Genomic DNA, 22,190 nt, shown 5'->3' with positions numbered 1-22,190 from the left:
TTAAATTCAATTCTTTTAGTGCTAATTAAAAATTTACATTTCAACTGGTTACCATAATTTCGTTATAGGTACATATAGAAGTCAAATACAAACTTGGGACTTACTGAGTAGTTTAATGAGAATACTCAACTTCAGAATGGGTTTGAAATGTACGCCTTTTATTGATTGGAAAATTCTATTCTTTCAATATTTTTACCACCCGCACGTTAGTGAGGGAGGTATTGCATTGGGGTAAAAAATGACCTCCCCCCACTTATGACGGAAATACACGTTTTAGAGCACCAGGAATCTGAATCAGACAAAATCTCGATGACGTTGGTGGGCCTGTCTGTGTGTACTCTCATTTCCGGCTAAACAGCTGAACTGAATGGAACCAAATTTGGTACACATTAGTCTTAGCCATAAAACGAAGAGCTGAAACGCTTTTAGGCAGAATCGCATGGTGCGGGTGGTATATGTGCTAGCCACAGCAAATTTTTTTTATTTGATTGCGACTACCAAAGTTTACAGGCACCTCTGATTTTTTTGTTATTAAAACCCTATTCTAAACATCGTTGGTATTGATCTACATACGTTTGCATATGTACCAATTCAACCGCAATGCCAACAGTGGTTCATATTAACAATCATTTGGTATTGTTTTCCCTGTATAGGTACCTAGTACAAATACAGATTGGTCTAAGATCTACATTTGCTTGCTTTGCTGATGCATCCTTTGTAACTAAGATCTGAGGATTTTGTTGTGCATTCATCGCTGCAACCCTTCAACTTTTGCTTCTGGTCCCATCTTCTGAAATATACACACTTTTTTGAAATGAGATTGTGAAACCTTTTATAAGTTCCTCCGCTTGGCTCTATAGCGGGAGGAGTGAGGGACCCACTCAATAGAGGTTTACCCACTAAAACCCTTCCCCTATGCCGTAGGTTCAATTGTAGACCGTATCGTCTTTTATCTCGGGCGCTTAAACACCGTGCAACCTGCACTCTGTTTAGTTCTCACTGTGTCCTGTCAAAAATGGAGTGCGGTAATAAATCACCTCACCATGTTCACGTGTCACCCAACCTTTCACATCCGGGATGATAGTGTCTTTGCGTCTTTGTCCAAGACTCCCTCGCACGCCACATATTTGACCACTCCACGACTAACCAGTTAAATCGTACGCATGCACCAAAACTATGTCCTACTAATTCTTATTGAGAAAAGTTTCAGCACCTTATGTTAACTCTTTTCTGGTTCGCGTCCCGTTTCAGGACCGGGTGCCGAATTTCGGCGGCATAACCATGATAGAAATCGCTGCTGTGGTCATCAACCTCCCCTCGCGGTCTCATCCATGTGTTCAATTGTCTTATCTCGGGCGCTTAAACACCGTGCAACCTGCACTCTGTTTAGTTCTCACTGTGTCCTGTCAAAAATGGAGTGCGGTAATAAATCACCTCACCATGTTCACGTGTCACCCAACCTTTCACATCCGGGATGATAGTGTCTTTGCGTCTTTGTCCAAGACTCCCTCGCACGCCACATATTTGACCACTCCACGACTAACCAGTTAAATCGTACGCATGCACCAAAACTATGTCCTACTAATTCTTATTGAGAAAAGTTTCAGCACCTTATGTTAACTCTTTTCTGGTTCGCGTCCCGTTTCAGGACCGGGTGCCGAATTTCGGCGGCATAACCATGATAGAAATCGCTGCTGTGGTCATCAACCTCCCCTCGCGGTCTCATCCATGTGTTCAATTGTCTTCAGGAGCTTGCGGATCACGCACTGCTACCGTAGAGTCTACAAATCCCACCATTTCTACCCCATTCGCGGTTGGTATCCCCAGTACCCCATCTTACATCACGATCCACCAGCGACCTGAGAACCTGTGGTGTAGTGTGGGGCAGGAACGCGTTCCCAATTTGCTTTTTCCAAGAGTATATATGAGGGTTGTCCGTAAATTAAGGTCTCCAATTCGTTTTACATAGTAAAGCTCTTTTTATTGCAACAAATTACAGATTCTGAAATCTTTGACTTTTATCTACTTTTTTGATCGTAGTCCTCGTCATTTTTGGCCCTTTCGTGACTTGAGAATTCAAACGAACGTTCAAGTATGTGTTCTTTATAGACTCACTGTAGTATGTGTATGTGGCAATGCCGTCCACAAGGGTTACTCATCTCATTGTCTGCCTAAATTGCAAGGATTCGCACAGTGCACGCTCGAAGGATTGTCCACCAATCCTCAAACCGGAAACGGCTATCCAAGAACTGAAAACACGTGAGAATTCCCCCAAATGTTGTTTCAAGTTTGGGAAGAAATAGTATAGTCAGTGGGGGCCAAATCAAGGGTGTACAGATGATGGTCAATGATTTCTCCTCGAATTTGGCACTGAGATCCGTCGTTGTGAGGGCGGTCGTTGCCATGTTAGAAACGAACTCCCTTTCTCAGCTGGCCCTTCGTTTTGTTCTCTATCGCCCGATGTACAGTTGGTCACGAAACGTAAGCACTAGTTTGTGAACCAAATTTTCGAATATTTGAAATTGTTACCGTCGCTTATGTTGACATGTGATATAGAATAAAGAATTCGTTTGAAATTTGTTTACAAACTAGTGACGCATGGCTCAACTGTAGCCTTGTTAGGGCGTCACAGTTTCTTTCCGCATCGTTTGTTGTACCTACTTCTTTTCAGATCAGCAGAACTCATTTCCTGTCCCAGAATACCAAAGCCATCGCCTTCCTCGCTGATATGGAGTTTGCTTGAACTTATTGACACTTGAAAAACTGGAATGCCGCCATTATTTTGATTGTTCCTTAGTCGTTGGCGTGATGTAGTGGATCCAAGTATCCTCTCCCATTACCAACGAATCCAAAAATTCCTCACCTTCTTCGACATAAAAACACGCGAGCACTTTCGATATGCTTCTTTTTGTGATCAGGGAGCATCCGCGTCACCTACCTGGCATTACACCCTGTGAACTGTAAAATATCGTTCAAAATCTTGTCTATGATAGTCCTATTTGTTCATTAATCTTTCGCACAGCCACACGCCGATCCGCAAGTAAAAGTTCCTCAATTTTTGTCACTGTCTCATCTGGGACGCCCACTGCCGGCATTGGCTCGCATGTTTGTATGGCCTTCTGCGAACTCCCTCTACCACTTACGCCAATATTTATGATCATACATTTTTCTCCATGCACATTAGGCGGTGGATTTCAAATAGGGGTCGACTAATGAATGTTCACTGTTATATTATTATTCTTGGTACTCTGCTTACTAGTTTATAGTTTATTACTAGTAGATAGCTTAAAACTAATATAACGAGTGCAATATTTGGTTACACACTGTTTTTAAGGCTAAAAATCGATGAAAATTTTGGACAACACCTTATGAAGGGGCGGGGATTCTGGATCACCTATGTCCTATGTTATTCAAACATAGTGAGAGCTCCCACACTGGAAAATTTACACTACTGCCGAGGACCGATCCGTGCGGCACTCCCGCACTAGATGTAAAGGTGTATTCCTCATCTGACCGTTTCGTTGCGTAGACGAAACGGTGTAGGTATGAGGTGGTCCTACACAATCCCCACCAGATAATCCGGCACTTTTAAGTCAAAGCAACGCTTTCACCTTGGATGTTCTATTCGCTATTTGTTAAAGGCACGTCTAATCAATAATCATGCCAGCAGGCATTGGTCTTCCTGGGTGCCTTTATTAGCCGTCTCACCATACCACGTCTTCAATTCTTGCCTTACATTATCTTTTCTAGAACTTTACCTGCTTTCTCCACCCTTGGGAATCAGCGCTAGCATGCACTTTTCCCACTTATCCGGGTGGACTCCCGTCCATATCATTTCATTGCTTCATGTACCTGGACGATCGACTGCCACCGCTTACACCACCCTCGCTGGTATTCTGTATTACTTCTGTAAAAACGATTCATACCTACTCGTATTGTCTACTGTAATAACTTCGTAAACCCCTTTGTATTCTATGGAAATAACGGAATGTCAATTGTACTGACAGCTCAATGCGCATGATCGGTGTTCTACTAGTTCAAAAGTTACAGCCCTTTGAATTTTCTTTCGTAATTGGTTTCTAGTCTATAACTTTTGATTGAGAAGTCTGATCGAAAAAGTACGAATTGTTTTGGATTCTACGCACCAAAATTAATAAGAAAAAGTGTTTTCCCTAGAAATTTTGGTGTAGTCGATTTTTGGTAAAAAAGGAAGGTTATACACTGCTTTTTTTGAGGCCCGAAAAAAAAATTGTCTCAGATCGACCCGGAAAAAAAATTTTCTTATATGTGACCTGTAGAATCCATAATTTCAAACAGTTCCAAGATTGGGCTACTAATTCAAAAGTTACAGCCCTTTGAATTTTCTTTCGAAATTGGTTTTTAGTCCATAACTTTTGCTTGCGAAGTCTGATCGAAAAAGTACTAATTGTTTTGGATCCTACGCACCTGAATTAATAAGAAAAAGTGTTTTCCCGAGAAATTTTGGTGCAGTAGATTTTTGGTAAAAAGGAAGGTTGTACACTGCCTTTTTTTGAGGCACAAAGAAAAAATTGTCTCAGATCGACGCTATCTCCCATAATATAATATAATAATAATAATAATAAAGCCTTACATTTAACAAAATGAAATAAAGGGAAAGCAAAAAACACTAAATAAAGGTAAGAAAGCTCAAAAGGGTATGAATTCGGCTAAGCCCTCTTTCAATTCATCCTTTAACATCAAGTAAAGAACACTGTAATCATCTTACAAGTTAGTTTCATTTACAAATTCCACTACTTCTCGGCAAAATAATTAAAATTGGTATTAAAAAATGCAGTAGGAATTGAATTTAATAGCAATGGTGCCATATAGCTAAAACAACCCTCAAATTTTTTAGTTTTGTGCTGTGGTGTAGTATATGAGTCTACTCTTAAGTTAAGGCTATGAATAGCAGATCTTTTAATCAACAGGTTACATAAATACTGTTGGCATAGATTTAGTGGCTGCATCAGGGTGGCATATGCCCGGTCTTATTGCATACTATAAATTTGCTATCGTTGGGCATTTATATTTGAAGTGACACTTCTTCCCACAGTTGAAGCACTCGTTCTTGGTGTCTAGGTCGTCACTTTTTGGGTGGATTCCCCAACACATCTGGCACTTGTTTATTTCTATTTTTTTCCGTACTGGGCATTTCGTGATCCCAATCCACAAATCGTTTATTTCTATGACTTCCAGCTGTTCCTCACTAATGCTTCCTTAACCGCCGCCTTGTTGAAGCAAAAATTTTTGATTGAATGGAGCTTTTTTTATTACTTATACAAAGTAGCAGCACAATGGTATCATTTTTCTTTGCTGTGTACTAACGAGTAACTTACTTTTCAGATTCCCGCACGGCAAAAACGACAAGAAGGTCAACGTCATGGTATGCCGAGGTTGGTCTGTTCAGAAATTCTGAAAATCCGGCTATGAGACATTCCGACAGTATTAATATATGCCCTAGAAAGCCAAATACCAGCTGGTATGCAGAGATAGGGCTATACCAGTCCTCTTCGAGCACCCCCAGTAGCAGTTCAACGGAGAACAGCGGTAACACTACAAATTTGAAGCAGTTTGAAGACAGCAAGGCCAGTGAAGATTACTATAATATCAAAAATGAAAGCGATTACTATAACGATAGTAGTATTGGAAGCTTTAATTCTGATACCACAATAGACAAGAACTCTATGTCTGCCGATATGCAATTACGATTGCAAGATGAGCCGTTGTATCAATTTTATGATGCCGCAGTTTTAGAGGTGTGTTCAAGCTTGTCGGTGCCAATTTCTAATCGAATTTTGTGTTTTTAGTCAGTCTGTCAAGATGGAACGTCGGATTTTGAATATGATGGCTACGAGGAAGTCGGTGAGAAGCAGAATTCCGAAATGAACTTGACGAGACCTTCTGCAATGCAACTTATAGCTTACAGCAAGAACGGTTTTACTATTACACGTACGTTATGGTGTGAGATTCCGGAAGTCGTGAACTCTACTGTTCTTAGTAAGTAATTTTTGAGGCAATTACGAGATGTAACACAACTACTTCTTAGGCACGCTAAGTTTAAATCAGAAGAAGATTCAAGAGGCGAAATTTGAAATGATGACCTCGGAGGCTTCGTATTTAAACTCATTGAATTTATTGACTGATTATTTCATTTCCAATATAAACAGTAGCGATTTTGTAAGGAATGAAGAAAAGACTATACTTTTTGGAAAGATTGCCGCTGGTATGTCAACTAAGCTGTTTTTAACTGGTACCTTTACAGTGTTCTTACAGTAAAACAGTGTTCAGAAGAACTCCTATCAGATTTGGAGAAATGTTGGCAAGGAAATATTTTGCTGCACGGAGTTTGTGATATTGTAAAAAAGCATGCGCAGGAACACTTCGATGTGTACGTTCCTTATTGTGAAAATCAAATATTACTGGACAGTACTTTAAAAAAGATGAGAGAACGAAATAGCTGTAATGACTTACTGAAACGACTCGAGTGCAGCTCAGAATGTCACTCGTTAACGTTGTACTCATTTCTCATGCTTCCAATGCAGCGAATTACTCGCTGGCCGCTTCTGGTTGACGCGGTTTTGAAAAGGCTTTCCCCACAAGACGATGAGTATGTGTCGTGCCAGCACACTCTAGCCACACTGAACGGGGTAAGAGATCATTGTTTAAACTTGCAATTGTGTAACTTTCAGTTTTAGATTGTTACAAGGTGTAACGAGGCAGCGCGTCGAATGGAAAGGGAATCGGAGGTCAAGAGAATAGCAAAGCAAATTGAATTTCCGCGCGGGATACCGATCATAAAACTGGTTACGAACACAAGGTGGTTGGTACGATCTGGACCGCTAATTCAAATGGTCGCCAGAGCAGATGACAATAAGTTGACTTTTGGGAAGCGATTTAGTAAAACGTCTCTTTATTTTTTTCTCTTCAACGATCTGTTGTTGGTCACAAGTCACAGAAGGTAACTCTTTAGCTAATCTTAAAATCTTAGCTTGTATTTGTCACCATGTTAATTATTCTCAAAACCACCTACTTTTAGTGACGATTGTTACGTGGTACTCCATTACTGTTACCGAAGCTACATAGAGCTGAATATTAATGACGTAATCAGCTCAGTGCCAGCAAAAGATGCGCAAGGAAAGCACTTGCTGTTCTTAACAATCTTGGAAAATCACGACAAGAAAACCGTAGAAATGGTAATCTGACTTACGACACTAACCCATTTTGCAACACTGCTTTTAGCTACTATCCTGCAATAGTGAAAGTGACAAGGAGCGTTGGATAGAGGCGCTGTCTGCGCCGAAGTCTGAAGACCCCGACGAAACCTTGTACGAGTGCTGGGATTGCCCGCAAGTTACCGCCATTCACCCTTACATTTCGAGCCAGCCGGACGAACTCCCGCTGGCGAGAGGCGATATCGTTAACGTAACGCGTAAAATGGCGGACGGTTGGTATCATGGCGAACGAATTAGGGACGGCGAAACTGGATGGTTTCCGGCGAACTATACCGCCGAAATAGCGAATCCTCACGTACGCGCGAGAAACTTGAAGCAAAGGTATCGACTTCTTGCACTATCTGAAAATTACTTAAAATCCAAATAACTGCGGGTGCCTGATTGTTACTGTTTTTAGCATCTTTTTTGTATTATATGTACCATATATTATTAAAAAAATATTTAAATTAGTGTTTTATATTAAATATGTACATTTTTATTGTTGCATTGCATTATTTTTTAAAATAAAAAATTGAAAAAACTCCTGAAACTTGAGAGAGAAATTGGTAACGTTAATGGAGGTGCATGAGGCGAATTTTTTGGTTTTTAAACTTGCGCGGTTGTGCATGGTTTTGGTATGTGATTGTATTAGTCCGTAGAGTGTGTTCATATATTTGTGGGATGCAAATAAGGCTAATTAGCCGTACAAATAACTTGGTTCATATACTCATTTCAATTAAGAAGGTAATGGTAGAAAGCACAGGGAAGCTTTGACCTTCAATGTGATTGGTTAAAACACGAGTCAGTATTACCCTGCAAATAAAACGAGTGACAAATTTTGTAAATTCGGCAGTTTGTGTTGCCAACTAAACTGTCGAACTGTCATTAGTGTTAATGTCAAAAATCCAAGCGTGGGATTGTTTGATTTATTTCTGTTCGCAGTTCTGGATATTTCTACTTTACAATAATTTGGTCTTATTTTATCTTTTTCCCTGCGTGTCTTCAAACACAGCGCCATCTACTACCTTCTTACAATGAATGCAGTGTAGGTGTAACGTAAGCGACTGCTAGATTATAAATGTATGTTGATTAACGTGTATATTGCAGACATTTCATCTTTAACTGTGTTTATCTTAATATAGGTATACGTTTCTCATTAATCTACGTTCATTATTCTACATGGCCGCAGCATGAGTCGTAAGAAAAATAAGAAGAAAATTGATGAATCATGTGGTGAATTGCAAGAGAATTCGTCATTCGCCCGTAGACACATTTCGTTCCAACCACCGGCTCAATTTGACTTCCAGCGCCCAGAAAAATGGGAAAAATAGTTTAAAAGGTTCGAAAGGTACCTACCAGATGGCCTCGCGGCTTGATCAGGAGCCAGAGGAAAAACAATTGATTTCTTTCATTTATTGTATGGGGGAGAATGCTGAAGATATATTGACTCGCCCCAAATTCTTGAGGAAAAACTCATCTCCTATAAAACGGTAAAGGCCGCATTTGACGAAGCTTTTATAGGGGTGCTAAATTTAATTCTCGAAACCAGAAAAAGGTTTTTGAATAGTCTCTCACCGATACAGTTTGATGGCCGACCTACATAGAAAATAGGTACAAGAATTGCGCGAATCCTTGCAACTTTCATTAGTGAGCAAGAGGATGACGCGACGTACCTTGGAGCGTTGAATACGATTGGTGGAGTTTCCATTGCTTCAATAAGTGGTCAGTATGACAGTTCTCAAAATATGTGCTTTGAGGAATCCTACCATGTGCAATAAACTCTATTACCCGAAACAATCGTGGTCGATAAAAATCGCCCTGTAGATACCGCGCTACTACGATACCCTGTCAATCAATGACCTGACAGTGGACGGGTGTGAGAATAACGTAGGATTTTCCTTACTTTGTGTGTACGTCATCAATTTTTTTTGGGGAATATTGTACCTAATCCCAACGTAGGTATTAATACAATAAAAAAAATCATTTTAAGCCACAATAAACGTTGGAATTAGGTGTTCTGTTAGACTGTTCATTGTTCAATGTAGTTCACAAAATATATAGGTTCTTGAGTTACCTATGCGTTAGTTAAAAAATAAAACCAAAAAACCCTGAGCGAAAAGGATTTTTTTTGTTTTCAGGGTACTTCATAGATACTCTCTTCTCTTTTAATATCTATGGGTTACCTTCCACTCGAAATTATAGTAGTTGATGTTTACATTGCGACACGTCAAATTTGACACTTGTTTCCTACCGATTTGAAGTCAACAAAATGACTACTGGTGAACGGCGCTTGCGCTGTATTAAAATTCATGGGGAAATCCGAAAGAAATCATATATCTTGATCGGTAAACAGGCTGTGGTTCGATTTTTACGAAAATAGGAAGATCGGCGCATAAGATAGGCGAAAGTTAATTGCTCCTGCGACGTTCAACAACCAGTTGATGTTTTTGGAAAACTATGACGTTCCTAGAATCTTGAAATGACCTAAATTTTACTGTGGCCCGAAGAAGGTTACATCGCCTGGTGTGTGTGCGTAACATATTTTATATGTTCTCGTCTTTTCATAGGTACCTACGCACAAAATTATGACTTTTTATTTCAATTTTCTTTTCCTTTTGTGTATAAATAGAACCGTCAGTTTTAACACCGACTGCTACCCAGATTCAAAACTGTCGCGATACGTCCGTCGTTTTGACATGAAAGTAAAGGTGGCTGATGTGCTCGTGAGTATGGGGTAAATGATATGATAAATGATTTTTTTACAATATTTTTCCTCTACGTTCAAATAATATTGGCCACGTTGTACTTATAACGCATAGACAACCTGTTACAAATAACTATATATCAAAACATTTTTTTTAGTAATTGGTCATAGCCCAGTAAATAAAGGCCTAAAGTTACCATTTGTCGCAACTAATTAATGGAAAGTTGGATTTTTTATATGTGATACTACCTTAAGAGGCAAGTATTTTCTCAAAAGTCCCCGCCTCTCCCCTTTGAGCTTTCTCCCCCAGCCCCCTCAAAAGTAGAAAAAACAGAGTTTTCATATATTGACTGTACAATGCTTAGTATTTATAACAGAGTGATAACCTCTTTGTTTTGTCAGCTCAGTCAGTTCGTAAAACTGCCTAAAACCCCGAGTGCAGCTCATCAACATTTGTTGAGAGTTTATCTTCAAATTCAATTTTGGATAGGAAATAAACTTAATCCAACAGAATGAGGTTGGAGGTACGCTACTGTGAGAGAAAATGGAATGACAAAAAAGGCTTAAGGCCTGTTCCTAACACAGTGCCATTTGCCCCTAGTGACTTACGCACTGTATCTAATCTCATGCTCTTGCAAAAAACCATGCGGAGATTACTGCAAATGCAGAAAATCTGGAGTTGACTGTTCTGCAATGTGCTAGGATTGCAATGGGCTGTCGTGTCTTAGCTTTCCAAACCTCGATGAAGATGCAGACGACTTAGCTATCTTGTAAAAGGTAAAGGTGTCCTTGGTGAGCAATCAAATATTTGTAAATATTGTAAATAGAAGAATATGTAACTATAATCTCTCTGTAAATAAAACCGTACAATTGTTCATTTGATTGTGGTGGGTGAGTGATCCGAGATGCCAATCATACAAATAAATAAAAAAAAACAATCCAAGTGGGATGGTGGCTTTAAGATGTAATATAATGTTAGGAGCTTAAGTGGATTTTTGAAATGATGCGGCGGGAGTGTTCGAGCGGCACGGACGGGCTCTCTTAAGCGGTGCTCTGTTGTACGCCAGTACAATCATAAGACTGATGTACTATATAGTTTTAAAGCTTAAAAGGTGTGCTACATGTGTTATATCTTACATTTTTACTTAATCTTACAATTACAAAGTTGCAGAGCAAAAACAAAAGTGTTTTACTAAAAATTTCATTTTTTTTCAGTTTTTACTGGTATATCTGAAAAACCAAAGGTTGATTAAAATTTTTTTAAAACAAATACTGTAGAGCATCTATTTAGGAACAATTAAAAAAAAAATATCATTCTGGTATAAATAATAAGAATTCTACAATCAATATATGAAAACTCTGTTTTTTCTACCTTTGAGGGGGGCTGTGGGGGAAAGCTCAAAGGGGAGAGGCGGGGACTTTTGGGGAAATACATGTCTCATAAGGTTGTATCACATATAAAGAATCCAGCTTTCCACTAATTAGTTGCGACAAAGAAGTTTTATTGACTGGGCTATCAATAGAAATAGTTGTAGTGGATAAGTAGACCACAAGGCAGCAGTGTGTATGGCTGCCTGCCTACATAGTATTCTCTTCCATTTTAATGCATGATGCTATGTAAACATATACTTAGTGATGTGAAAAATCGCATATTATCATTCACATTAAAAACGATGAGCAAAAGTGGAGTGGAATACTCACAGACCACTTAAAGGGTTTTTCCAGTGTTCTATATATGTGCTTACCAGAACCTTCTAACTTAATAGTAACTTTGCAACCCTTTCCAGCTTAAAAGGTTATTTCGTAAAAGCTATGTACCTAATTGATATAACGGAGACTAGAATGTAATAATTTTTTAGCGGCCATGCATAACTGAAACGATTTCAGAATTTTTTTAAATGGGTACCTATAGGATCCCTTTTATTTATTTACGCACTCAATTAAGTGTAGCAGGGACCACTTTATAGGCAATATCAGTATCTACATAGGTACAATAGAATTTACTTTTTAAAAAATAGCAATTATTTATGCCTATTAACAATAAAACAATAAAAGCATGTTGTACTTAGTTCTTATATTTAATAAAAAGGTATTTTCGAAAATTCATAATATATTAAACCTGGTTGGTAGAAACTTCCATGAAAACAATTATACCTACAATAATAATTACCATAGGAAAATCTATACCAACTGAGTTAAACCGACTGAATTTTCAAGAGATCGGCCCAAATTCTCAAAAACATCGCATTGCCAAATCTTGTAGCACGATTTAAGGCTTGTAATTATATAGGAGGTATTTAACGGCCAATATGACAAAAAAAGGTTTTTAGACCTTAGAATAAAATACTTAGCATTTTATATTGAAATAGGTCTTTATGACGAACTAAAATTTTTTCTTTATGGGTAAGGCACGCTATAATACCATTGTATATGCTAATACTTTATTCATTAATGCGAGCACATTCGCTTATACTATACTACTATTCCTTATGGGAAAAGGCTATGGGAACCCTTGTATAGTTTGGTAGATCAAATAAACCAGACCAAGCCCACTTTTTAAATATCAATATCTAAAGTCCACCCCTGTTTTTATTTTTATTTATTTTCTTCTTGGGTGATTGATAAATGTTGCAAAACGTTAGTAGGTCAAACGTATTTCTCATGTCATTGTTGTGATATTATTGACTTGATTTTTGAACTTTGGCCGTTCAAATAGAAGTCCATTAATTACGAAATCATTCCGCCGCTTTCTTGTAGGCTTTCAGTATACCCTGCTACAATCATTCAAATGTAAATTTGAATTCTTGGCTATTTTGTCCAAATTAATTGCAGTAGTTCAAACGTACCAGCCTACCGGTTAGTTACAAGGTCAAAAGCTCGACTTGTCCACGAGATGGTCCTTTATTAACCTGACGATTACTAGTAAATAGTAATTGGCTAATTTGCTACACAATTAAAGGAATTCTATTAGTTATGGCAGAGTATTTAAAAGATTTTCCCAGTGGTCCCTTAGATCAATATAGGAAAAGGGCCTCTTTCGATTGGAAAAAGCTGAAACTGTATCTTTATTCCGAGGAGATTTTACAATATCAGGTGAGTTTGATATTCACATAATAATGTAGTAATGTGCTGCCTTAGCATAATGCCTATCAAGAGTTCCTGCGACATCCTATTTTTTACTCGGAATCGTACCAAACCAGGCCGCTAGATGAGCAAAGAAAAATCGCCGCGAAGCAAACGATGATCCTAAACAATATGGAATCGTTATCGGTCGCCAACGCCTTTGCGAATTCCCACTTTCCGATAATCAAGATTAAATTACTGATGCATCTGAATCCGTCGACTGCCGTGAAAAATTCAATCTCCTTCGCCATGTTTCCGAGTGTAGTCCAGAGTTTAGGTACGGAAAGGCACAATCACTATTTGAAAGCCTCATTGGGAGGTGATGTATGTTAGTCATAATATTCCGGTACTTTTCTTATAATTGAAGTTGTAGATTATCGGAGCGTACTGTCTGACCGAATTCGGTCATGGTAGCAATGCTAAGAGTATCCAAACGGTTGCCACTTATGACAGAGATACAAAGGAGTTTATTCTTAATTCGCCGTGCTTTGAGGCAGCAAAATGTTGGGCGGGAAACTTAGGTTTGTATGTTTTTCAGAGTGCTTGCATCGGTATTTAAGAAGTTAGGTCTTCACAATGGAGTTCTGTCGAGTTAATAAGGGAGGGTCCCAGAGGTTCACCTCTGGGACCACTTATTATTTGCCTCTTAAAGATTTCCCAAATTAGATAGCGAAGTGTATTTTCCCTGGCTGTAGAACTAATAAATTCAATGCCAAAGGGCAAAAAGTATATACATATTGATACTGGTATGACGTGTAATAAGAATAATGATTATTTGAGAGTATTATAAGTTTTTTGCTTAATTTGCAATTTAAAAGTGACTGACTGGGAATAAATTATGCAATAACAACTTGTTTAATACATTAAATGTGCAGGTCACTTTTGAGGACCTGTGTGAAATTTGCATTAACCAGCGAACGACTGATTTTGAATATTTTTGTGAAGGTAGCAATAACCATAGCGCAAAAAATATGCATAGGTTGAATCTTGATATGTGCATATTTAATATCAATGGTGATATTTGATACAGTTGGTGTCCAAACACCCCTAATTCGAATTGGTTGGTTTCCACTACGTTTACTTAAGGCTTATATGGAGTAGACTCTTACAAAAATCTGCACAACTTATGTCAAATTTGCGGACCTATCCTTTTTTATATGAAAGACCACGCAATATTGATATTTTTTGTTTATAGGGTAATATAGATCATTTGTAGGAAGGCGCATTTTCTAATTCATGTTGGAAGTCATGCCAACTTTCTTGATTATAGAAATATTTTTTTGAAATTATAACCACATACTTCTACTAAAGACAAGCATATCATATATTGTAAAAATCAGATGCGCGCATGCGTAAACTGTGTAACGTCAACTTTTTAGCGCATGTTGGAAGGTGCTATTATTGCCACTTTCTTTGTCCATCCGTCCGAGGCCCTTAACTACCCCTACAGTTCTCAAGATATTTAGTTTGTTCTTTTTGCATTCGGGAGGTAATAGCTTGGGCACCTCAACAAAGAAAAATCTTGAATTAATCTGCGCATGCGCAGTTGTCAACTTTTTTATTTATGGAGATATTTCTTTGAAATTTTAACCCCAGATATATGTATGTGGCATATTGTATACAACTAGGGTTGCCATCTCAAAACTCTGCCAACTAGGACAGGAAGCGTGAAAACCCCGGGTTTAGGGATTATAAACCCGGACATATAAACTGAATTTGATAAAAAAAATATTGTCTAAAGAAATTGTACTTTATTTTTATCACTGACTAGCTAGACCAGTGTTTCTCAACCTTTTTTTACGGGTGGCCTACTTGTGAATGTTATTTATCTCTGTGGCTCCCCTCCGCGTTAGACCTGGGGGTATGGAATCCCCCCTAGGGCGGGGGGGGGGCCACACCTCAGGAAATTTTTGAAATTTTAGTAGCTTTATACGTGTTTTTAGACGTTTTTCTCAGACTGCACAAAAATGTATAGAATATAGACCATTAAATGTGACATTTCAATATTTTAAACACTTTAGAATTAGATCAAAATTAATTTTGAGTTATTTTTTAGTTATCAAGAAACCATTTTCAAGCTCATTTTGTTTTGACGCTGAAATTTTCTTTAAAAACCTACACAGAAATATTCCTGGTAGGCAGTGCCGTCTTTACCTATGTCTAGGCCCCTGGCACTTTTGGTTTTAGGGGCCCTCTCGACAAATTGTTGAAAGCTAAAAAATGGCACTTTTGAGAGTTTCCTTGCTAAGATTATTTTTTTTGGAAATAAGCTCAAATTAAAACCATAAAACAAATAAAAATGTTTATTGTGAAAGTAAAGGTAAACTTAAAAAAGGTAAGGATTATTTTAGTTATGATACATAACGTAAAGTTTGTGTGGTGCAGAGCACATGGTAGATATTAGAGACGCGTATTATTTTTCCTAAGGTCTTGTTATGTTGTTAAAAGACTGCAATGTTCAATCTTTTTTTTTAACCTAAAAATTGTTATAACAGGGCCGGATTTATTTTTTTGTGTTATTTTCAGGGTGACTTGGGACATGCCTAATAAATACAAAAGAGTACAGGGAAGTCGCAAAATATCGCGATTTCTCGACGAAGTACTGGGTAGAGCACTAAGAGAAATAAGAAATAATAAATTGTCATTAAAAGCTAGTATGAAAAGTATGGCATCCCCAAATCGAGCTTAGAAAGGAATCATAATAAAAATAGCAAATATACTATTTTCTTTTGCTGTTTTTTTATAGGAGTTTTTTTATTTTTTTTATTATGAATATGAATTTATTTTCCCTTTGTAATAAGATATTATATGGTAATTACATCAATAAATGGTCACCGAAACTACGGTACATCTTGGAGATACATAACCACGGATAGCGAAGTAATACTCGGTAGAGTAGACAGCAGTACCTACTTACGCTAAATCGTACTATACAATGACGCCGCGGGGCCCCCGTACCTGGCCCGGTGGGCCCAGCCTAAAGATGGCCCTGCTGGTAGGCGGTAGAGGCGTGTTAGAAAAAAATTACAAACATTTTCCGGTATCTCGTCTAGATCAATTGGATTGTGAGTTTGCCATTTGTAAACATTTAAATTTAAAGTTGTGATTCGCATTTATTATTTTCTAGGGAAGGTACACTGAGATAACACAAACAAGGATACGGGGTTATTGTGGTATAATTTTAATACTGACCATTTTTGGTAAATTTATTTAATTTTAATATTTCAGTACGATATTGCAGGAGTGAATTTTCGTGGCCCACTGAAAAGTTTCCGTGGCCTACCAATATGCTGTCTTTCGTTCGTGGCCCCCAAGAAATACGTCATGGAGGGGGCCATATGGCCTCCGTTGAGAAACACTGAGCTAGACTGTTTCAATATTCAATAAATTCCTTTCTTTGGTCCACTGTTATGCCACTAGTGAAAATATTCTTTCAACGTTGGCATTATGAGCAGGAATGCAAAAAAAGCACTATACTGTATTCATTTTAAGAAGGTAGCGGTAGAAAGCATAGGGAGGCTTTGACCTTCACTGTGATTGGTTAAAACACGAGGCAGTATTACAATGAAACATAAAACGACTGGTGAATTTTGTAAAGTGGTAGTTTACGTTGCCAACTAAACTGCCGAAGTGTCACTAGTTGATATTGTCAAAGATTTATTTCTGTTCGCAGTGCTGAATATTTCTACTTTACCATAATTTGTGCCGTTTTATATTTTTCCTGTGTGTGTTTATCTTCAAGCGCCATCTACTACCTTCTTATAATGAATGCAGTATAGGCGATTTTGTATAAATGAGGATTCGGTGTTTTAAAAAATTGTAACCAAAGCTGATTGGCGCTTAAAAGTTTATCTTGTTAGGTTAAATTTTGACAGAAACTCATAGATGCCTCAGTAGCCCAAAACCCGGACTACCAATGAAACCCCGCCCGGATGCTTCCCGGACGCCCTCTAAACTAGGACAAATCCGGGGAAACCCGGACGGATGGCAACCCTAGCTACAACCAACTGGCCTTTAGTGGTGCCCAGTAAAATTTTTGAAAATGCTGGGGGGGGGGGGAACACACGTTCTACCCTTTATGGTATTCTAATGAAATGTCTCACCAAAATGAATTGATTTGTACACACTATAACTTTCCTGCGCGACTCCTTTCCGAAATTAGTAGGTTATTTTAAACGGAAAAAAAATGGCGGATGCGGATTTTTACCAGTGCATAGAGAAAGAATAGGGCTATCTTTGAGTGTACTTAAAAAAAGTAAAGTTGCGCACGACCACACCTATGGAGATCCAAATTTAAAAAATTTAAATACTAAAAACTCTGTTATTGCATTTGATAGAGAATCAAGATAAGATGCCATTGGAAAAGCGACAATTTTGACCATTTTTTTCTTCGTTTTGAAAAATCTCAAAACCTTGAAAACCTTTGATGCTGGGTATAGGGCAATGTGATATCAAACGACGTAGATTTTCATGTAGATTTGGAAAATGGAATAAAATATAAGGCGCTTTAAAAACAAAATTTTGAAATGACATGTTTCTACCGTTAAGCAGATTTTTTTTAAATCGGTATCGATTGCATTAGTTACCATGGATACAATAAACAAAGCAAAATCTCCATGGATCCGTGGCCTACTATTTAAAAGCAGTAAAAAATAATTTGTTTTATTTTCATGGCTAAAATTATTGCGATACATGAATGTAATCAGAAACAAGAATACAAAAAAAACTAGTGTTAAAATATACAGGGGGTTGCATTTAAAAAATACTAACTTCAAATCTCTGAAAAGGTGGCCCAACATTTTTTTTATTACGCCACTGGGTTCTACGTCAACATATCTAAAATAGACAGTCTTTACCATTTTTCTCTCATACATGGGTAGTTAGAAATGATTTCGTCCCAAAAAGTCAAACTTTTTGTTTTCACTCTGTATCTCAGAATCAAATTTTGATTGATTCTGTTTGTGGTATTAAAAGTTCCACAAAAAGTGGCACAGGGTATCGAATCCCGCATGTCTCTATCTTTATTTAAAAACAGTTAAGATACACTGGAGCATCAACCAAAATAGGACACAGGGTACATAAAGTGAATGAAAAACAGCTTAAACAAATTATGCCGCTTTTCCTCCCTCGTTATCACAAAGTGCCTCACTAACGATTTTGTTTCAGGTCAAACTGCTACCCATACGGTTGTTTACGCCCAACTAATAACTCCCGATGGAGTTAACCATTCCTTACACCCATTTCTAGTCAATGTACGCGATCCTAACACATACCTCCCATATCCGGGAGTGATTGTCGGGGATATGGGAGAAAAAATTGGGTTAAATGGCGTCGACAATGGGTATTAGTAGACGCGCTTTGTTATAACTGTGTAATGTGCCAGTTGTAGATTTGTTATGTTTAACAATTATCGTATACCGAGGACCCAGTTGTTAAATAAGACGGCGGATGTTGCTGAAGACGGGACGTATGTGGCTAGATTGCGGGATCCTAGTAAGCGGTATGGTGCTTCGTTGGGCGCGTTGTCGGTTGGGAGAGTGATGATTGTTGGGATTTGCGCGGCGTACGCCTCGCAAGCGCTTACCATCGCAATTCGTTATGCTGCCATTAGGAAACAGTTCGGGCCGGAAGGGGAAGAGGAGATTTCGATACTGGAGTATCAAAGTCATGTAGGTTACCGACTAGAAATTCCTCCGTGATAGTGTTCTTTTAGCAACATCGTTTAATTCCCTACTTGTCTGTGGCATACGTCTTGGACCTTTTTTCGAACTACCTCGGAGCTGTACAAATCGAGTTTATTACAGAAGCCATGACTGGTAATGACAATACGGCCGACTTGGGTTTAGAATTACACGCGATATCATCCAGTGGGAAACCGCTGGCGGGTTGGTTGGTGCGTGATGCTGTTCAGGAATGTCGGGAGGCCTGTGCTGGCCACGGGTATCTCAAAGGTGAGATTAGTAATTGCACCAACACCTGCACGAAGGTTCACTTTACAGCTTCTGGATTAGGCGATCTTAGAAACAATAATGACGCTAACTGCACATATGAGGGGGAGAATCATATTTTGATTCAACAAACGAGTAATTGGCTACTAAAGTTCTGGCCCGCAGTTATGAAGGGAGAAAAAATTGATTTTCCTTTAAAGTCTGTGAATTTTTTAACTAACGCACAAGAAATTCTAAGGAGAAAATTTAACTTCAATTCGTTTGAAGATGTTATGGAACCAAAAAGTATGGCCAATAGTCAATAGGTTGTAAAGTAATTCGTTTTGCAGATATTCTAGATATGTACCAGTGGCTTGTGTGCTTCCTTTTGAGGGCTTCCTTCGAGAAATATGAAACTTTAACTAAGGTTGAAAAATTAGATCCATTTTGGGCCAAAAACGAATCCCAAGTGTTTTACCTTAAGAATTTGGCAATTGTGTATATTCAGGTAAGAATCGTTTTGATTTGTAGGCACGAAAAGAAACAATTTGGTTTTAGCACTTTATAATTCAACGGGTATATCTCACTGTCTTAAACGCGCAAGACGCAAACATCAAGAATATTTTGACCAAAATTGTATCTTTGTACGGAGTATGGACGTTGGAAAAATATTTGACGATCTTTTACCAGGGAGGATACGCCTCGGACTCGAGATTAATCAATTTTATACAGACCGCCATTTTAACTTTATGTAAAGATTTAAAGGACGACGCCGTCGCTTTGGTCGACGTGATCGCGCCCCCTGACTTTTTGATTAAGTCAGTTTTGGGTCAGTCGGATGGAATGGTAAATTAGTGGCGAGCGTTTAACTCGAATATTGCAATTGCATTTTAGGTATACAAGCACTTGCAAAACGCCATGTTCGAAACTCCGGGCGCCATGTCCAGAGTGAACTGGTGGAAAGACATTAAGAGTTGGAAATCGAAGCTTTAAGTTTTTTTTAATTTACAATGGATACATCACATTAATTTTATTGTTGGCTTTTTATAATTCTATATTTTCATATTATTAATATACACAATGTTCACCATCACAAATCTGATTTTTAAAGATCAATTGAGAATTTTTATGCTCTTGTCAATAATGGTGCAGAAGCTTTATCGGTCCTTATTAGGACATCTGTTTTAGATTCCGACCGTTTTCGAATGCGGAACTGGATTTGAGTAACGGCCGCTTGCAGATGGTGCGTAAGCCATACGAGAAGCGAGGTCCTCTAATTTCATGTTTCTTTGTTAATGTTGCTCTCTTACTTGTGGCCCGCTACAGTTCTTGTGCGGAAACCATAGAAGAAGGGGGTCCTCTAATTAACTTCGTGTAGGTTTTGCTTCTGCGATGATGGCATGAATACTCATTACTGGCATTCTCACATATTTTTTGTCTGAATCTATGGCAATCGAGGCTGGAGTAAAGCCAAGCTAATTGGATGTTTTTGTATGTACATGCAATTTATCATTTTACGAGTTGTTTTGCCGAAATTGATCGTAGATTTGTGTCATTTGTTTTTATATTGAATAGATTGATCATTCCACTTGCATTTATGATGTCTCTTCTGTATGTTTTTAAGAATTTGTTTAACTGTATTTGATTCGATTATTTGATTTCTATTGTACAATTTGAGATGTTCTATTTGCATATTTTCTCTTGCATTTTGTTGCAGTAGTTGCTTTATTTCATGTATTTGTGTGGGCTATGACGGGGTTTTTGTCCCGAAGAAGGTTTCCCCTGGTATTACCTTGTGTGCGTAATTTATTTTTTTGCTGTGCGTAATTTATTTTTTTGCTCATGTCGGCTTGAGGAAATTCTAATAGCGTTTTCGATTGGCAACACTCGTGCTGCACGAGTGCAATTTTTACGTTCTATTGGTAATTTTAGGGCAATTTTCTGTGTTCCTTTGGCAAATGTGATGCAACAATTACGCACTCGGTGCAAATTTCGACGCACGAGGTCCGAGAGCTCGTGGAGCTACTAGTTAACAAATTTTCAAAATAAACGTGCGACAATTTGAATTTGTTTCTTGCGTTGGAGAATTTTTTGTCGTCATCTAGCGATAGCGAAGATAATGAACTAGCCATATCTTCTACTTTACAAAAAGTTGCAATTAGTCATTAAACTGAACGCCAAAAATTGGTCCTTTACAGGAATTATGTTCCTCGTTTATCATAAATAATACTGAAATCGTTTCAGTCATTTTTTAGAATAGAGATTTGTCGATTATCTAAATCTAAAATGAGGTTATGGACAAATGACAACAAATATTTACAAATACTTATGTTCCATTGAGAGCAATTTTCACATGGATTTCTTCAGTTTCTCGTGCAGCACGAGTTTTGCCAATCGAAAACGCTATAAGATCTATGAACCTTCTTCGAACACCCTGTACATTTGAAAATGATCTCTGGGCATGCTGAATCCTGCCATTTGTCAGTTGTCAGTTCATGTTCATAACCTTCCTCCACAATTTTAATATTGACTGCAGTTGCACCGACTTGTTTTTAATTAAATTAAAAACCTGTTCTGAATACTGTGGAAAATACGTATAGATTTCAAGGTCTAATTGTAATTATAATACCGCAAATCTTTTGCTACCTTGAAGCCGCAATAATACGCAGAAAATGGCAGGAATAAATGGAAGAGCGCTGCATTATGTATTCAAAGATCCAAATCGAAAACTGTCAACATTTTTCTACAAAAATGTGTTGGGAATGAAGATATTAAGACACGAAGAATTCTCAGAGGGGTGCGAGGCGGCCTGCAACGGGTATGCAAAGTGTTGCAATGCTATACGTACACACGTTAAGTTATCTTTTAGCCCGTATGCGAATCGTTGGAGCAAATCTATGATTGGGTATGGTCCTGAGGATAAACATTTTGTTGTCGAATTGACTTATAACTACCCAATTAAGTCGTACAAGAAGGGCAACGATTTTATTGGAATCACTATTAAGAGTAAAGAGGTACTTGAACGAGCGAAGGCTGCCAATTGGCCGATTCTGGCAGGAAACGTACTTGAAGCTCCCGGGGGATATAAATTCTTTATTAAAGATGAGCCACAACCGTCCGACAGAGGTACCATGCAATTTTAATACGACATTTACGATTTCTAATTATTTCAGATCCAATTGAAAAGGTAACCATAGCATGCTC

General features: G+C 38.1%; 3 protein-coding genes across 7 annotated transcripts in view; all 3 read left to right on the top strand.

Moving 5' to 3' along the window:
• Positions 1-7,731, top strand: part of LOC116175651 — a 36,886-nt gene extending 29,155 nt beyond the window's left edge. For all 4 annotated transcript variants that reach the window (XM_031493879.1, XM_031493878.1, XM_031493880.1 and 1 more), the window contains 7 exons: positions 5,365-5,777; positions 5,829-6,018; positions 6,068-6,244; positions 6,295-6,668; positions 6,717-6,979; positions 7,058-7,214; positions 7,261-7,731. In XM_031493879.1, coding sequence (XP_031349739.1) covers positions 5,365-5,777; positions 5,829-6,018; positions 6,068-6,244; positions 6,295-6,668; positions 6,717-6,979; positions 7,058-7,214; positions 7,261-7,620 — 1,934 coding nt within the window. In that variant the 3' untranslated portion in view covers positions 7,621-7,731. The remainder of the gene's footprint in view (positions 1-5,364; positions 5,778-5,828; positions 6,019-6,067; positions 6,245-6,294; positions 6,669-6,716; positions 6,980-7,057; positions 7,215-7,260) is intronic.
• Positions 7,732-12,638: 4,907 nt separating this feature from the next.
• On the top strand, positions 12,639-20,083 carry LOC116175653 (peroxisomal acyl-coenzyme A oxidase 3-like). Of its 2 annotated transcripts, XM_031493882.1 has the most exons (11): positions 12,639-12,792; positions 12,908-13,029; positions 13,075-13,383; positions 13,433-13,580; positions 18,226-18,400; positions 18,449-18,728; positions 18,773-19,010; positions 19,059-19,292; positions 19,337-19,494; positions 19,545-19,832; positions 19,881-20,083. In XM_031493882.1, exons 2-11 carry the CDS (start codon positions 12,910-12,912, stop codon positions 19,977-19,979), a joined length of 2,049 nt encoding a protein of 682 aa, XP_031349742.1. In that variant the 5' UTR covers positions 12,639-12,792; positions 12,908-12,909; the 3' UTR covers positions 19,980-20,083. The 2 variants fall into 2 exon arrangements, with proteins under 2 accessions (XP_031349742.1, XP_031349741.1); XM_031493881.1 differs by having other exon boundaries at positions 12,639-13,029.
• A 1,398-nt stretch (positions 20,084-21,481) lies between these two features.
• LOC116176169 (glyoxalase domain-containing protein 4-like) overlaps positions 21,482-22,190 on the top strand; it is a 2,062-nt gene continuing 1,353 nt past the window's right edge. Inside the window, exons 1-3 of the mRNA XM_031494647.1 lie at positions 21,482-21,804; positions 21,856-22,112; positions 22,160-22,186. Coding sequence (XP_031350507.1) covers positions 21,659-21,804; positions 21,856-22,112; positions 22,160-22,186 — 430 coding nt within the window. The 5' untranslated portion in view covers positions 21,482-21,658. The remainder of the gene's footprint in view (positions 21,805-21,855; positions 22,113-22,159; positions 22,187-22,190) is intronic.

Source organism: Photinus pyralis, unplaced genomic scaffold (assembly GCF_008802855.1).
Source record: "Photinus pyralis isolate 1611_PpyrPB1 unplaced genomic scaffold, Ppyr1.3 Ppyr1.4_LG7, whole genome shotgun sequence".
Lineage (NCBI taxonomy): Eukaryota > Metazoa > Arthropoda > Insecta > Coleoptera > Lampyridae > Photinus > Photinus pyralis.
This window is presented reverse-complemented; position numbering and strand designations above follow the sequence as displayed.

Excerpts from the sequence above, each read along its gene's own strand:
- LOC116175653 (XM_031493882.1), top strand. The coding sequence starts at position 12,910 with ATGGCAGAGTATTTAAAAGATTTTCCCAGTGGTCCCTTAGATCAATAT. Across the intron at positions 13,030-13,074 it reads AGGAGATTTTACAATATCAG|CATAATGCCTATCAAGAGTT; the intron begins GTGAGTTTGATA and ends GTGCTGCCTTAG. Across the intron at positions 18,401-18,448 it reads TTAAATGGCGTCGACAATGG|ATTTGTTATGTTTAACAATT; the intron begins GTATTAGTAGAC and ends TGCCAGTTGTAG.